The following is an 18671-nucleotide window of genomic DNA, read 5'->3' as shown; positions in this document are numbered from 1 at the left end:
CTCCGCCAAAGTAATAATAATAATGATAATAATAATAATGGCATTTATTAAGCGCTTACTATGTGCAAAGCATAGCCTTCGTTGGCTAGCCGAAGCTATTTTCAGAGCCATCCATTACCACTGAATCCAAGAGAACTAACAGGCTGTTTTGTTTTGTGGCACCTGAATAGTTTCTCAGTCTCTCTCACAGATGATATCTTTAAATTATATATTATAAATTACTTGTTTATTCATATGAACGTCTGTCTCCCCCTCGAAACTGAAAGCTATTCATGGGCAGGGAACATGTCTACTAATTCTGTACTCTCCCAAGCACTTAATACTGTGCTCTGCACACAGTAAGCGCTTAATAAATATGGTGGAATGATAGTAAGTGCTCAATATATTCATTCATTCATTCAATCGTATTTATTGAGCGCTTACTGTGTGCAGAGCACTGTGCTAAGCACTTGGGAAGTACAAGTTATATACCATTGATTGATTAATGGCCTGCTCATCTTCTGGATTAATTTATTAGCATCATCTATGAGCCATTCTTAACATCAAATGGCAAGAGAGGATCATAATAATAGCAATAATAATAATGGCATTTATTAAGCACTTACTATGTGCAAAGCATAGCCTTCGTCGGCTAGCCGAAGCTATTTTGAGAGCCATCCAGTATCACTGAATCCAAGAGAATTAACGGGCTGTTTTGTTTTGTGGCACCTGAATAGTTTCTCAGTCTCTCTCACAGATGATTTCTTTAAATTATATATTATAAATTACTTGTTTATTCATATGAATGTCTCCCCCTCGAGACTGAAAGCTATTCATGGGCAGGGAACATGTCTACTAATTCTGTACTCTCCCAAGGGCTTAATACTGTGCTCTGCACACAGTAAGCGCTCAATAAATAAGACTGAATGAATGAATGAGTGCTTACTGTGTGCAGAGCACTGTACTGAGCATTTGGGAAGTACAAGTTATATACCACTGATTGATTAATGGCCTGCTTACCTTCCGGATTAGTTTATTAGCATCATCTACGAGCCATTCTTAACATAAAATGGCAAGAAAGGATAATAATAATAATAATAATAATAATAATAATAATAATAATAATAATGGCATTTATTAAGCGCTTACTATGTGCAAAGCATAGCCTTCGTCTGCTAGCCGAAGCTATTTTGAGAGCCATCCAGTATCACTAAATCCAAGAGAATTAACGGGCTGTTTTGTTTTGTGGCACCTGAATAGTTCCTCAGTCTCTCTCTCAGATGATATGTTTAAATTATATATTATAAATTACTTGTTTATTCATATGAATGTCTGTCTCCCCCTCAAAACTGAAAGCTATTCATGGGCAGGGAACATGTCTACTAATTCTGTACTCTCCCAAGTGCTTAATACTGTGCTCTGCACACAGTAAGCGCTTAATAAATACGATGGAATGATAGTAAGTGCTTAATATATTCATTCATTCATTCAGTCGTATTGAGCACTTACTGTGTGCAGAGCACTGTACTAAGTGCTTGGGAAGTACAAGTTATATACCATTGATTGATTAATGGCCTGCTCATCTTCTGGATTAGTTTATTAGCATCATCTATGAGCCATTCTTAACATCACATAGCAAGAGAGGATCATCATAATAATAATTAAAATAATGGCATTTATTAAGCACTTATTACGTGCAAAGCATAGCCTTTTTCCGGGAGCCAAAGCTATTTTGAAAGCCATCCAGTATCACTGAATCCAAGAGAATTAATGGGCTGCTTTGTTTTGTGGCACCTGAATAGTTTCTCAGTCCCTCTCACAGATGATATCTTTAAATTGTATATTGTAAATTACTTGTTTATTCACATGAACGTCTGTCTCCCCCTCGAGATGGAAAGCTATTCATGGGCAGGGAACATGTCTACTAATTCTGTACTCTCCCAAGCGCTTAGTACAGTGCTCTGCACACAGTAAGCGCTCAATAAATATGATTGAATGAATGAATTCACTTGCCCAAGCTAGGAATGGAATGGGCATGCCTCTGGGTGACTCTCCCTCCTGTACTGGAGACTGATAGAGCACTGGAAGCTCCCCTCAGAGGGGAGCCAATCGTACCATGCAAATTTAATCTCTTTCTCCAATAGTGAAAGGGGTGCGTGGCTCAGTGGAAAGAGCCCGGGCTTTGGAGTCAGAGGTCACGGGTTCAAATCCCAGCTCCTCTGTCAGCTGTGTGACTTTGGGCAAGTCACTTCACTTCTCTGTGCCTCAATTACCTCATCTGTAAAATGGGGATTAAAACTGTGAGCAACCTGATCACCTTGGAACCTCCCCAGCTCTTAGAACAGTGCTTTGCACATAGTAAGCGCTTAACAAATACCATTATTATTATTATTATTATTGCAGACAAGAGAAGGGAAGTCAAAGGAATCAGTGGTTTCTGTCTAGATATGGTTTCTGTGTAGATTTGAGTAGGGCTTTTGATTATACCATATCCTCTCTGATATCCTCATTGAATAGCTGGGAAAGTACGGATTTCACGATATTATTGTTAGATGACTGCACAGCTGACTTCAGAATTTACAAGCTAAAGGGAACAGGGCTTCATGGTTTAATATCAAACTAGGAGGTGGCAGTGTGGCTTAGTGGAAAGAGCAATGGCTTGGGAGTCAGGGGGCATGGGATCGAATCCCGCCTCTGCCACTTGTCTGCTGGGTCACCTTGGGCAAGCGGCTTAACTTCTCTGTACCTCAGTTAACTCATCTGTAAAATGGGGATTAAGACTGTGAGCCGCACATGGGGCCACCTGATGACCTTGTATCTACCCCAGTGCTTAAAAAAGTGCTTGGCACAAAATAAGCGCTTAACAAATATCATTGTTATTATCATTATTGTATAAGAATTATTGTATTATTATTATTGTAATAATAATAATAATAATAATTGTATTATTGTATTAGAGAAGCAGCGTGGCTCAGTGGAAAGAGTCCGGGCTTTGGAGCCAGAGGTCATGGGTTCAAATCCTGGCTCCGCCACTTGTCAGCTGTGTGACTTTGGGCAAGTCACTTAACTTCTCTGGGCCTCAGTTACCTCATCTGAAAAAAATGGGGATTAAGATTGTGAGCCCCACATGGGACAACCTGATCACCTTGTAACCTCCCCAGCGCTTAGAACAGTGCTTTGCACATAGTAAGTGCTTAATAAATGCCATCATCATCATAAGAAGCTATTGTATGGTATTTCTTACGGATAAGTATCTGTGTTCTGAATGAAGGAATCAAGAGCTTGCTCAACAAGTTTTCCATTGATATTCAATTGGGTGGAGTTGCTAACTCTTAGGAAGACAGAATTAACTCCAGATTCTAGACGGTGAGCTCCTCGTGGGCAGGGAATGTGTCTATCAGCACCGTTATATTGTCCTCTTCTAAGCCCTTAGTTCAGGGCTCTGCACACAGAAAGTGTTCAGTGAAACCAAGGATTGACTGAGAAGTAGAGAAGCAGCATGGCTCAATGGAAAGAGCCCAGGCTTGGGAGTCAGAGGTCATGGGTTCAAATCCCAGCTCTGCCAATTGTCAGCTGTGTGACTTTGAGCAAGTCACTTCACTTCTCTGTGCGTCAGTTACCTCATCTGTAAAATGGGGATAAATAGTGTGAACCCCACGTGGGACAATCTGATCACCTTGTATCCTCCCCAGTACTTAGAACAGTGCTTTGCACATAGTAAGCTCTTAAAAAATGCCATTATTATTACTATTATTATTATTAAGTAGAATTCAAAGTAATTTAGACAAGCAGGAAACATGGCGCTGCGTAAGAAAGAGTAAAATGTGTTTCAGAACAATCCAAGGGAGGATGCTGGGCACAACACCCCTGCCACCCCTCACCCCCCGCAAAAAACCAACCAAAAAACAACCTATAAATGTAGTCTCGGGAAAGACTGGAAACAAGCAAAGCAGAAAAACGCCTGGGAGATCATAGTTGGCCAGAAGTAAATTCATTCATTCATTCATTTAATCGTATTTAATTCATTCATTCATTTAATCATATTTATTGAGCACTTACTGTGTGCAGAGCACTTTACCAAGTGCTTGGAAAGCAAATTGGAGCCTGCAAATACTTTTCTTAAATATCAACTTGGGACAATGTCAATGGAAATACGGGTCATTCTTTCACTGTATTCTTCAGTAGCCAACCCACTCAAAATTATGTAGAGAAACCAGAAAGAATCCGGAGCTTGGACAAAAATGATTAAAGGGTTGGAAAATAGATCCTATGAGAAAAGATGGTCAAGGAACTAAGGTTGCTAAGGACAGAAATGAAGTGGTTGAAGGGGGTCCTTTTGGCCGTCTCCAAGAACGTGAAGGGCTTTTATGCGGTCGATACTGGCCAGCTGTTCTCCAGGCCTATTAAGGATTAAGAAAGAGGAAGATTGATTTAAATTGAGACTGCTGAGACTTTAGTCAGTCGCAGGGAGAAGCTCGACTACCAGGGAGATTAAATGCAATTGGATTACCACAGGAGGTTGAGGAGTTTCCATCTTTGGCTATCTTTAGGAAAAATAGGGACACTTATCTGACCTGGGTGACTTAATAATCAATTTGCCTGGTAGCAGGAGATTGGGAAAGGTACTGGCTTCTGAGGGCTCTTTAACAATGGAGTCTGTTGTCCTTTTCATATCGGGTTGATGAATTTAGAGCTGATTTTGGCTAAGCTTTTATTTCCTGTTTCATAAATAGTATGTTTTCTCCCATGAACAGCTTAAAGTTTCTTGGTTTGGGGGACCCTGCTGTGAGATGGAATTTACTTCTGGTCTGGTCTGATCCCCCAGTTTTGAGCCCCAAAAGTCACAATCAGAGTTTCATTTTCAAGGTAACGAAAGACTATTTAAAAAGTGAGTTGAAGTTCTTACCTGTACTGGCCTGCGGTGTCTTGCGGTGAGTTGTGTAGGCTGCAGTGGCTCTCAATCCTGTGACAAGATTTTTCCAGTCAGGGCACTGATCTGAACCCAGTTGACTCAGAGAGCTTCTCATGATCAAATCTAGCCAATCCATATTAAAACCCACCTTGATTCTGGCCTTGTCCTGGTTCAACCTGGGCTTGCCCTGTGGTTGGCAGCAGCGCTTAGAACAGCGCTTGGCACATAGTAAGCGCTTAACAAATACCGTCATTATTATTAAATAGAAATACAAGAAAATGGGCTTCAGCTCAGCAATGACAGAAAAGTTGGGGCATTGACAGCCACCGAATTGCTTGTCCAGCTGTCTGAGACAGACTATTAATTTTTTATGCTGTACTGGTGCTACAATAACTCTCTTAAATGATTCCAACTGCGGAGGAGGTTAAAATGATACTTCAGTAGGGAATGCTATTTAACGGTGCGTGGTTTACACAGCCTTAATATGCTTTTGACAGGAATGGGGCTGACAGACGGCCCTTTTTCAAGTACAGACTGTTAATGGGTTAGTTTTAATGAGTTTTGGAGAATACGAATATTTCTCTGTCCTCATTAGTATTTGTGCAGTTCCTTATTAGCAATATTTTTCTATAAAAAAGAGAACGGTGAATAAAACGATGCTAAAAGTTACCTGGGATTCCAGAACAGTTGTTTCATAGGTGGAAAGTAAGGAGAGGGAGGGGGATGGGAAAGAGATGGAAAGACAGAAGCAGAGGTAAAGAAAGATGATGGCTTTCCTTGACTAAGCAGGCATTACCCCTATATTGAGCACCTACTGTGTGTAGAGCACTGTACTAAATGCCTAAGAGAGTACATTTTCATTCATTCAATCGTATTTATCAAGTGCTTACTGCGTGCAAAGCACCATCCTAGGCGCTTGGGAGAGTACATTATAACAACAAACTTTAACAGAGTTGGTGGACACATTCCCTGCCCACAATAAGTTCACAGTCTAGAGAATCCCTCTCCCTTCTGTGCCACCCTTGGCATTTGGATTTGTGCTTTTATTCATCCCACAGCACTTATATACGTATCTTAAATCTATTTTAATGTCTGTCTCCACCTCTAGACTGTAAGCTCCTTGTGGGCAGGGGAGACATAGCATAGCCTCTCAAGTATTTAGTACAGTGCTCTGCACACAGTACGTACTCAATAAATATGATTGACTGATTGATCGGACCATAATATGAGCTAGGGTTGGATGGTCTAGACTGCAAGCTCCTTGAGAGCAGGCACTATGTCTACTTTACTGCCCTCTTCAAAGTCCTAAGTATTCAACAAATACCTTTAATTGTCTTGGGAAAATAATAATAATGGCATTTATTAAGCACTTACTATGTGCAAAGCACTGTTCTAAGCGCTGGGGAGGTTACAGGGTGATCAGGTTGTCTCACTGGGGGCTCACAGTCTTAATCCCCATTTTTCAGATGAGGGAACTGAGGCACAGAGAAGTGAAGTGACTTGCCCAAAGTCACACAGCTGACAGTTGGCGGAGCTGGGATTTGAACCCATGACCTCTGACTCCAAAGCCCGGGCTCTTTCCACTGGGCTACGCTGCTTCCCTGGATGGTACATGGGTGGGTGGTGAGAAGAAAAAGACTGGAGATTTACTTCCTCAAGGAACCAGGTGGTGTGAAGTAAGGTTGTGCCACAGATTAGCAAGGAAGGGAGCAAAGGGCCTTCTTAACACTCTTAGTGACCACTTCACGTGGTTTAAAGGAGAAAAGAGGATGGAGTAGGCCCATAATCACTGACTGCCAGGGTCCTCTTAATTAGAAGGAAGGTCTAATAATAATAATAATAATTGCGGTATTTATTAAGCACTTTCTACGTACCAGTCACTGTACTAAGAGAAGCAGCGTGGCTCAGTGGAAAGAGCCCGGGCTTTGGAGTCAGAGGTCATGGGTTCAACTCCCGGCTCCGCCAATTGTCAGCTGTGTGACTTTGGGCAAGTCACTTCACTTCTCCGGGCCTCAGTTACCTCATCTGTAAAATGGGGATGAAGACTGTGAACTCCCCGTGGGACAGCCTGATCTCCTAGTAACCTACCCAGCACTTAGCTTTGCACATAGTAAGTGCTTAATAAATGCCATTATTATTATTATTATTATTACTAAGTACTGGGATAGATACAAGCAGATCAGGTTGGACCCAGTTCCTGTCCCACATGAGGCACAGTCATAATCCCCTTTTTAGATGCAGTAACTGAGGTGTAGAGAAGTGAAGTGAGTTATCCAAGGTTACACCACAGACAGTTGTTGGAGCCAGGATTAGAACCCAGGTTCTTCTGATTTCTGGGCCCATGCTCTGTTCACTAGACCATGCTGCTTCTCAGAGTTGGAGGTTAGTTTATTACAAACTATTTGAGAGCAATCTGACCCAGTGCGCAACGTTCAGTCTTCATTCCACCACAATAACAATAATATTGTTGTGGTAGAGAAGCAGCGTGGCCTACTAGATAGAAAGTCAAAAGGACCTGGGTTCTATCTAATCCTGGCTCTGCTGCTTGTCAGTTATGTGGCCTAGAGCAAGTCACTTCTGTGTGCCTCAGTCACCTCATCTGTAAAATGGGGGGTAAGACTGTGAGCCTCACGTGGGGCATGGACTGTGTTCAAGCTGATTAGCTTGTATCTACCCCAGTGCTTAGTACAGTGCCTGGCATATATTAAACGCTGAACAAACACCCTTAAAAATAATGACTTTGGTATTTGTTAAATCATCATCATCATCATCAATCGTATTTATTGAGCGCTTACTGTGTGCAGAGCACTGTACTAAGCGCTTGGGAAGTACAAGTTGGCAACATATAGAGACAGTCCCTACCCAACAGTGGGCTCACAGTCTAAAAGGGGGAGGCGGAGAACAAAACCAAACATACTAACAAAATAAAATAAATCGAATAGATATGTACAAGTAAAATGAATAGAGTAATAAATATGTACAAACATATATCCATATATACAGGTGCTGTGGGGAAGGGAAGGAGGTAAGATGTGGGGGATGGAGAAGGGGACGAGGGGGAGAGGAAGGGAGGGGCTCAGTCTGGGAAGGCCTCCTGGAGGAGGTGAACGGGTGCTTACTACATGCAAAGTATTTGTCCTAAGCACTAGGATTGATGTGATATAAGTTGACCAGACATTGTCTCTTTCCCACACGGGAAGGATAACAGATATTTTTATTCCCCTTATACAGATGAGGAAATCAATTAATGGTAGTTGAGTGCCCATGTTATACAGAGCACTGTACTAAGCACTTATGGGAGTAGAATGTAATAAGGTAGGTAGATACAATCCCCACCTACAAAGAGTGGTGGTCCGGCAGCTATGAAAGGGGAAGGAGCTTCAGTCCACAGAGAAGATGTAATCGAAAGGTCAGTGGAGAGAAAGATGAGATTTCAGTACCCTAAGTAGGTTGGCATTAGAGATTATAATAATAATAATAATGGCATTTATTAAGCGCTTACTATGTGCCAAGCACTGTTCTAAGCACTGGGGAGGTTACAAGGTGATCTGGTTGTCCCACGGGAGGCTCACAGTCTTCATCCCCATTTTCCAGATGAGGGAACTGAGGCCCAGAGAAGTGAAGTGACTAGCCCAAAGTCACACAGCTGACAATGGGCAGAGCCGGGATTTGAACCCACGACCTCGGACTCCAGAGCCAGTGCTCTTTCCACTTTCCACTTAGCCACGCTGCTTCTCTGAGGGATTACTGAGGCACACTGAGGCATTACTGAGGCATTCTCTGAGGATTACTGAGGCACAGAGAAGTTAGGAGACTTGCCCGGGTCACACAGCGGGCAAGTGGTGGAGACAGGATTAGAACCCAGGTTGTCTGACTCCCAGGCTCCTCCTAGGAAACACTGCTTATCATCCTTAACTCATCCTTTACGTCAGCTTCTTGTAATTACTGTCTCTGAATCAACTTCTGTTGATTAGGTATTATTTGGACTCCTCTGTCTCCTGTTAATGATGGCATTTATTAAGCACTTACTATGTGCAAAGCACTGTTCTAAGCGCTTGGGAGGTTACAAGGTGATCAGGTTGTCCCACGGGGGGCTCACAGTCTTAATTAAAAAATAATTAAATAATCAATTAAAAAATAATCTGTTACTATCATTATTTTGTTACTCCTAGTCAAACTTTCCTGTTTAGAAAACTATTCCAATAACCAGAGTTCGGATAATCCATTTTCTGTCATTTGTAATAATAATAATAATGATAGCATTTATTAAGCACTTACTATGTGCCAAGCACTGTTCTAAGCACTGGGGAGGTTACAAGGTGATCAGGTTGTCCCACGGGGGGCTCACAGTCTTAATCCCCATTTTACAGATGAGGTAACTGAGGCCCAGAGAAGTGAAGTGACTTGCCCAAAGTCACACAGCTGACAACTGGCGGAGCCGGGATTTGAACCCATGACCTCTGACTCCAGAGCCCGTGTTCTTTCCACTGAGCCACGCTGTTTCTCTAGTGTGAACCTCATGAACTCCTGGACTTTAACTAATATTTAAAGTTTTTCTTGGAGTGGGTGTTGGAAGATTTAAAAAAATGATTATAAGTACAGACACCACCTTAGGAGGCAGCAAGGAGGTCCCGATTTAGCAAATGAAATTTAATCCTGAAACTACATACAGGTCCCCCATGTGACTTGATGCCGGAATGAAAAGGAGATTATGTTCAAATTCACAGTCGCAAACACCACTTCACGTATTTTAGACAAAAGAGATAGCTGGGGTTTATTTACAATAGAATGACATTCAGGAAGACAGGATATCTCCAACATGAAATCACAGGATCTTGGAGGTGAGAAACAGGGAAAACTACCAACTAACACCCCATAACTTCCCTGGCGTACCTGTGATGTTATTTGACTGATCTCAGTATTGGAAAAAGTGAACTTAATTGGGCATCTTGCTAGTGAGAAAGATATTCACTGTTGTCACTGTCGGTGCAGTTCAAATTCTGTGCTGAAGGGTTGGGGATTGAGGCCAAAGCTTACATTAATGTCACTTTTTAAAAGAGGATTTACACTGTGTGTTTACTAATGACCTGGGGATGCCTCCTACTGGAAAGGTCAAAGCCCTTATTTTCAGAGAAAACACTTCCCATTCAGCTTTGAGAAGATAAATGTTCACGAGGGAGATAAATGTATGCAGAACCCTTTGAGCCCCTCCAAAGAAAGAGTCCTTATAATACAAAAATATTATCAAATGAAATGTGTCTAGAAATCCATGGAAAACCCCCCAAAGGCACACATTAACACACAGACGTTGCAAGATTCAATCTGCAGCGTGCTCTGTGCTTTGGGAAAAGTCCTTTGAATAGGAAATACAGTTTTTGAAAAGTTTTTTTTGGTCTCAACTTGGCTTCCCCGCTTAGCAATTTCAGAACGCAGCTCAGGGAAAGTCTTGCTCCAAATATTTGTATAAGAGCCTGTGGGCTAGAATAGAGGCAGGTTGCCGCACAAAGATGAAGAAGGAGCATTGATCGGCCACAATGCTGTTGTCGAAAACACCAAATCAAAGCCAGGAATAACATGGGTTTTTCAGTTTGGGAGCCGCAATGTTTCACATTTTCTAAAGTTATCCAAAAGCATATGCCTTAACTTAATTCGAGATTTCAAAGCTCTCTGCTTTCCTTGAGTAGGAGACTAAATTCACCTCGCTGTTAATTATACACTATATAAAAGTTGATGTCTTTTTTGGGAGGCAGCTGGTGGAAATCGTTTACAAATATACACTCGGTCACTCGGGAACTTTTGAAGGAATGAAGGATCCCAAAGAAATGAAAGAGTTTGTGAATATTGTGGGCTCTCTTTTGAGGGCTGCATTGAGGGTAGGAAAATGGAAATGGAAAATGGAAACTTTCGAATGTTATCAGTAGTAAGCTATTCCTCTAGACCGTAAGATCCTTGTGGGCAGCAGACATATCTACCAGTTCTGTTGTACTCTAGACTGTAAGCACATCCTCTAGACTGTAAGCTTGCTGTGGGCAGGGAATACGTCTTTTATATTGTTATATTGTACTCTTCCAAGTTCTCAGTACAGTCCTCTGTGCATAATAAGCGCTCAATAAATTCAATTGACTGACTGCTTTGCACTCAGTAAGTCCTCAGTAAATACCATTGACTGATTATTGTTATCTTCTGTAGGGCCTCTTATTTAGCCTCTCCAATTAGTCAGATCAAGTTGTTTAGGAGCTCACGCTCTTTCATCGTTTTTCCTCTTTGACTAGATGGAACAATCAATCAATCAATCAATCATATTTACTGAGTGCTTACTGTGTGCAGAGCACTGTACTAAGCGCTTGGGAAGTACAAGTTGGCAACATATAGAGACAGTCCCTACCCAACAGTGGGCTCACAGTCTAAAAGGGGGAGACAGAGAACAAAACCAAGCATACTAACAAAATAAAATAAATAGAATAGATATGTACAAGTAAAATAAATAAATAAATAAATAAATAAATAGAGTAATAAATATGTACAAACATATATACATATATACAGGAACAGAACAGAGAACATGCCAGATACTGGGGAGGAGGGTTAGCTTCTTGGGAGACAGGAATGCTATAACTGTGGTGTCTGGGGTTTTTTTTTCCTTCTCTATGCACTAGAGTAGAGACAAGTTAATCAAGTCAGACCCAGTCCCTGACCCTCCTGGAACTCAGCACCTAAGTGGGAGGGAGAACAGGTATTTAATCCCCATTTTACAGATGAGGAAACAGAGGCACAGAGAAGTTAAGTGACTTGCCCCAGGTCACACAGAAGAGAAGCGGAAAAGCTGGGATTAGAACCCAGGTCCTCTGATTCCTAAGCATGTGCTCTTTCCACTAGGCCACACTGCTTCTCATGAATAACTCGACTGGAACAAAGTGGAGAAACAGCTGGAAACTAAAAAAATAAAGTTGAATAGGGTGCACCATAGCTATGGAGTGTACCAGCCTAGGGAAGCTGTTTTTGGAGGATAACAGGGGTTGAGAGCTCACTGTGTGCAGGTGTCTAATGCAGGTGACTGGGAGCCTAAAATGTAAGTAGAAGATATGTTCCCTGACATCAAGAATCTTACAATCTGTCTTCCAGTAAGTTTCCTTAGTAGAGCAACTCGAGCAGAAAGTTTCCAAGAGCCCGAACGAAGTGTTCTGAATTGGGTAAGATGCAAGGAAGAATTAAAAATTATAGAGCAAAATAATGGAAAGAAAACCACCAGAAAAAGCAACTCTCAGCTATAGTTGCCCCTAATAGGGATGGGAAAATTTTCAGCGGCATCCTGTTTGCCAGGTTTTTACTCAAATATAGACACCCCAAGAGCCTAAAATCTACCAGATTGCAGGGGTAAAATAGACACTTTGTAAAAGAAGAGTGAACAGGAATCCTAATGCTATAGTATAATTAAAAATTCATATTCTTTAATTGAAATTTAAATTCACACTAACTTAGACTCTCAGACTCCTTTATGTTCAGGTAAGAAAGTATTCACCTCATGTCATACTAAAAATTGCTGTATTGTTACCTTTTGTATTCTGTTTGACTAAAACCACCCAGCACTTAGCATGCTCGAAGAAATAAGTAACATTTTTTCAATCCTTTCCTACTAACCATCCTCATAAATGAAAGAGTTGCTTTATTTTGAACTGCTTGGAATGAGTTGTAATTAGTGTAGGAACTGTTTTAAACCTGCCAAACCAAAGAGAATTAGAGCTTATGTGGCTTAAAAAAATGAACAAACAAATCCATGCATCTATAAGTAAATGGCTTTCAATTAAGGTTCTGAATTTCCCACTTCACTGTATACTAGTGGATATTGTGTCTTAATTATTTCTATGCCCACCCTCACAAAAAGAGTACAAAATCTGAAAAAAAAAAGTGTTAACTAGCCGGTCACCCAGTGAGGTCACACTCATTAATGTGTGATCTCCTAAACAGAAACAGAGCAATATCCTATTTAATTAAATTATTTTATAAGGTAGTCTTCTTCCCCTTCCCCATCTTTTATCTCCACTGCAGCCCAAGATAATGAAACACTTTGCCTCTTCATTCTACTGACCGATATTTCTGGTCCTGTGAAGCACCCCCTGAAGTTTAGAGGGTGTAGTTTTGCTGACTGTAGTGCTAGAAACTGTCGGTGGTGTTGGTTTTAGAGTTGAGCTGGTTGGTTCGGTTGAGGTGGGGGTAGTTTCTTGTGCCAAAGTGGTTAGTTGTGTGATTGCTGATGCCACCGTAGCCTTCTGGTAAACTTTGGTGGTTTCAGCTGTAAGGAAAAAAAGTGAATATTTGAACCTTATAAGTGCAATTTCTGGCAAAAATCAGAAATGCTAATAGCCACAGGAGCTTCAGATTCATCCTAGAGTAGTTACACCTTACGTAGTTCAAATGGGCCAACTCCTCACACGTTATTGCTGAAGGCGACAGTGTGTACCAAGCCACATAACTGTCGAGAGTACAGGAACCAGAGAAGCATGGGAGCTCGGCCCCAGAAAGATGTTCGGGGAGACCCTCTTATTCATTCATATGAGAAGCAGCGTGGCCCAGTGGAAAGAGCCCGGGCTTTGGAGTCAGAGGTCATGGGTTCAAATCCCAGCTCCGTCAATTGTCAGCTGTGTGACTTTGGGCAAGTCACTTAACTTTTCTGTGCCTCAGTGGCCTCATCTATAAAACGGGGGTTAAGACTGTGAGCCCCCTGTGGGACAACCTGATCACCTTGTAACCTCCCCAGTGCTTAGAACAGTGCTTTGCAAATAGTAAGCGCTTAATAAATGCCATTATTATTATTATTATTATCATTCATTCATTTGATTGTATTTATTGAGCACTTACTGTGTGCAGAGCACTATACTAAGTGCTTGGGAGAGTATAATATAACAATAAACAGACATGCTTAGTACAGTGCTCTGCACATAGTAAGCGCTCAATAAATACGATTGATGATATTCCCTGCTCACGACGACCTTACCTACTGAGAGCTCACCTCCTCCAGGTGAGCTTCCCAAACTGAGCCCCCTCCTTCCTCTCCCCCTCATCCCCCTCTGCATCCCCCCATCTTCCCTCCTTCCCTTCCCCACAGCACCTGTATATATGTATATATGTTTGTACATATTTATTACTCCATTTATTTTACTTGTACATATCTATCCTATTTATTTTATTTTGTTAGTATGTTTGGTTTTGTTCTCTATCTCCCCCTTTTAGACTGTGAGCCCACTGTTGGGTAGGGGCCGTCTCTATATGTTGCCAACTTGTACTTCCCAAGCGCTTAGTCCAGTGCTCTGCACACAGTAAGCGCTCAATAAATACGATTGATTGATTGATTGATTGATTGATAGAATGAACCAGTGTCCATGGGGGACACTTCAGGGAGTGGCTACATTGCCACATCAATCATGCCATTCCTTTTAGACTGTGAGCCCACTGTTGGGTAGGGACTGTCTCTATATGTTGCCAATTTGTACTTCCCAAGCACTTAGTACAGTGCTCTGCACACAGTAAGCGCTCAATAAATACGATTGATGATGATGATGATGCCAATCTACTACTGGCAAAGCCAGCTCTCCCCACACCACTGAGTACTAATGGTTCTCGGGACGGGGTGGGCAAGGGCAAAGCAGAAAACTGTCCTAGAACGGCATGCTTTGCCATCTCTGCCCAAGTCTCTGCCTAAGATGGGATAAATTGCTCTTCTTTAGACTCCAGGCCCTCCCTTTAACAGCCATTTCAATCAACAACTTGCTTATTTTCCCATCTAGAGTAAACCTTTGCAATAGCGCCAGGGTTGCCGTGGCTTTCTGAGGCTTTTTGGTGGATTTCTGTAAACCGGTACTTTACTATTCCAAGCTGATAAAAATAGAAGGAAGACACGGTCAAATTACAGCCGCCCACATTTCGGTCGCTGACTGCTTGGAACAACAATATTTAAATCTCACGTGATATCCCCTTCCAACATGGAACTTGTAAGGGTGAATTAAGCTTGCTTTGTTTAAGTGGGATGGTGTTCATGAAATGACATTTTTTGTCCTTGGGGGATATTTTCCCTTGATTTACCCGTTCCCCCTCTAGACTGTAAGCTCACTGTGGACCGGGAATTTATCTGCCAACCATGTTGTATCGTACTCTTCCAAGCGCTTAGTACAGTGCTCTGCACACAGTAAGCACTCAATAAATACGATTGAATGAATGCAGTGTTCTGCACCCACTAAGTGCTCAATAAATAGGATTAATTGGTAGCTTCACTTCTTGGGCAGCAGTCAACTGTATGTTGAAAAATGAACACCCACTCACGCTTTCAAATATCAATATTCTCCTCTCTCCACAAAGACCTGTAAACCACCTTAGTAATCTCTCCACCTGGGCTTTCTCCAAATTTGACAGAACTTGATTCCTCAAGGTAAAATTTCAACAAAAAGAGGCACCTCGGCTGATTACGTTAGTTATTTTTAAGTTAAAATAACAAAAGTTTGTCTTGCTAGGAAAGAGTGATTTTTTTTACAACTTCAAGCTGAATGGGGACAACTTGCTTTGGAAATACAATAAAATTTTCTGATAGTAACGATAATAGTAATAATTATGATATTGGAGAAGTGTTTGCTATGTGCCAGGCACTGTACTAAGCACTGGGATCATCAGATCAGACATATCCCTGTCCCACATGGAGTTCCCACCTTAAAGAGGAGGGCAAACAGTTTTGAATGCCCATTTTACAGAGAAGGAAACTGAGGCCAGGGGTAGTTAACGTTCCTGTTTAAACTGTAAGCTCCTTGAGGGCAGGGAATGTGTCTGCCAACTCTGTTCTATTGTACTCTCCCAAGTGCTTACAGTGTTCTGTACACAGCTGTGTGACGTTGGGCAAGTCACTTAACTTCTCTGTGCCTCAGTTACCTCATCTGTAAAATGGGGATTAAGACTGTGAGCCCCACGTGGGACAATGTGGTCACCTTGTAACCTCCCCCGTGCTTAGACAGTGCTTTGCACATAGTAAGCGCTTAATAAACGCCATCATTAAATTAATTAAATTAACTATGATTGATGGAAGTGAATCGCCCAAGTCCACAAAACAGGCAAGTGGCAGAACCAGGATTAGGATGCTCCCCCTCCTCCCCCTCTCCATCCCCCCGCCTTACCTCCTTCCCTTCCCCACAGCACCTGTATATATGTATATATGTTTGTACGGATTTATTACTCTATTTGTTTTACTTGTACATATTTTATTTTATTTTGTTAATATGTTTTGTTTTGTTCTCTGTCTCCCCCTTCTAGACTGTGAGCCCACTGTTGGGTAGGGACCGTCTCTATATGTTTCCAACCTGTACTTCCCAAGCGCTTAGTACAGTGCTCTGCACACAGTAAGCGCTCAATAAATACGATTGAATGAATGAATGCAGGTTCATTCATTCATACTGTCTCCTGACACCTACTTCTGTGCTCTATCCCTTAGGCCACTTCTTCTCAACCTGGATATTTTTGAAAACAAAGACAACCAGAATTGTGGTGTTTGGGAAACAGGAACAAGAGATGCACAAATCAAGCTACAGGAATTTCAGGGTTAGCAACTGAGCTCTTAGTATGGGCAGAAGAGTAATTGGGATCAGTTTACCTCAACCAACAAGCTAAATGATCCGGGAGATCTGGTTGTCCAATTGTCCTTAGACCCCAGCTAGTCTTGGGTTTTTACATTATCACTTTTTGACTTTTGCTGGGCCACGATCAGAAAAGCGGAGAAGATTACTGCTCCCGAGCTGTGGAGCAGAAGTGATGGGGCTGATTCATTCATTCATTCATTCAATCGTATTTATTGAGCGCTTACTGTGTGCAGAGCACTGTACTAAGCACTTGGGAAGTACAAGTTGGCAACATATAGAGACGGTCCCTACCCAACAGTGGGCTCACAGTCTAGAAGGGCTGATGAGGGAGGGAGAGTGAAGTGGCATCTTTAGAGAAGCAGCATGGCTCAGTGGAAAGAGCCCGGGTTTGGGAGCCAGAGGTCATGGGTTCTAATCCCGACTCTGCCACATGTCTGCTGTGTGGCCTTGGGCAAGTCACTTAACTTCTCTGAGCCTCAGTTACCGCAACTGTAAAATGGGGATTAAGACTGTGAGCCCCACGTGGGACGACTTGATCACCTTGTATCCCCCCAGCCCTTAAAACAGGGCTTTGCACATAGTAAGCACTTAACAAATGTCATTATTATTATTCTTATTATCTTTAATCTAATATTGTTGCAGGCCTGACCCTGTTTAGATGCAAGAGGCACTTTACCAACGGCATTCACCACTTTGGCATTACTGTGGTTAGGACATAGGGACAGAGAGAGAAAACTGTCTCTGACTCCACTCCTTTCTGCTTCTGTCTATTTGAATGCTCATCAGTCAAAGAATACAGTCATAGAGCACTGTATTAAGCACTTGGGAGAGTACAATAGAACAGAGTTTACTCATTCGTTCAATCGTATTTATTGAGCGCTTACTGTGCGCAGAGCACTGTACTAAGCGCTTGGAAAGTACAGTTCAGTAACAGAGACAATCCAGAGTTGGTAGCTATGTTCCACAACAAGCTTACAATTAATCTTTACCCCTCTCTTTCCAACGACAGTTGAAAAGGACCCTTACACAGACCTATCTCAATCCATTGACTTGTAAAGTAAGTTTTTGTTTAAGTTACATCCTTATTTTGCTCACAGGAAGCAATGGAGCTTCAGGAAGAATGGTATATAGTTCCTCTAGACTGCAAGCTCTTTACGGGCAGGGAAAGTGTCTGCTAATTCTATTGTATTGTACTCTCCCAAGTGCTCAATACAGTAAGCACTCAATAAATAGCCCTACTGAGAGCTCACCTCCTCCAAGAGGCCTTCCCAGACTGAGCCCCTTCCTTCCTCTCCCCCTCGTCCCCCCTCCATCCCCCTCATCTTACCTCCTTCCCTTCCCCACAGCACCTGTATATATGTTTGTACATATTTATTATTCTATTTATTTATTCATTTATTTTACTTGTACATATCTATTCTATTTATTTTATTTTGTTAGTATGTTTGGTTTTGTTCTCTGTCTCCCCCTTTTAGACTGTGAGTCCACTGTTGGGTAGGGACTGTCTCTATATGTTGCCAACTTGTACTTCCCAAGTGCTTAGTACAGTGCTCTGCACACAGTAAGCGCTCAATAAATACGATTGATTGATTGATTGATTGAAATAGCATTGATTAATTGACTGATTACTCTTCTCCCCATCTAGACTGTAAGCTCACTGTGGACAGGGAACGTGTTTACCAACTTTGTTACACTGTATTCTCCTAAGTGTTTAGTACAGTGCTCTGCACACAGTAAACACTCAATAGAAATGATTGATTGATTTGATTTAGAAATGAAACAACGAAATCCAAGGTGGTACATTCATTCTCTGTGCAAAAAATAGAAATTCCATCCCCACAGAATCAGGGAAAACGGAGTCTCTGATGGGATAGGGACTGTGTCCCATCTGATCAACTTATATCTTCCCCAGAGCTTAGAACCGTGCTTGACACATTGTAAGTGCCTACCAAATACCATTTAAAAATAGGTGCCACCCAACACAAAGGCACATAAATGATCCCATGCATCACTGTGCTCCCAAACTTCCTGTCCACAGGTCACTGAATTCGCTTGTCATCTCTCCGTCGTAAGAAATCTTTACTGCTACTTATTTTAAAACTTCAGAACATATATTTAATCAATCAATCAATGAATCAATCATATTTATTGAGTGCTTACTATGTGCA

The 18671-nt window shown here is 41.8% G+C and overlaps 1 protein-coding gene across 1 annotated transcript in view; it reads right to left on the bottom strand.

The window, feature by feature from the left end:
* VIT (vitrin) overlaps positions 1-18671 on the bottom strand; it is a 61774-nt gene that overhangs the window by 24696 nt on the left and 18407 nt on the right. The window contains exons 6-7 of the mRNA XM_038773060.1: positions 12978-13181; positions 4886-4942 (exon numbers count right to left, since the gene is read on the bottom strand). Of these exons, the coding sequence (XP_038628988.1) occupies positions 4886-4942; positions 12978-13181 (261 nt within the window). The remainder of the gene's footprint in view (positions 1-4885; positions 4943-12977; positions 13182-18671) is intronic.

The sequence above is a fragment of the Tachyglossus aculeatus genome, chromosome X1, assembly GCF_015852505.1.
Source record: "Tachyglossus aculeatus isolate mTacAcu1 chromosome X1, mTacAcu1.pri, whole genome shotgun sequence".
In the NCBI taxonomy this organism is placed as follows: Eukaryota; Metazoa; Chordata; class Mammalia; order Monotremata; family Tachyglossidae; genus Tachyglossus; species Tachyglossus aculeatus.
The sequence above is the reverse complement of the archived record's forward strand: the minus strand, read 5'-3'. Positions and strand labels throughout refer to the sequence as shown.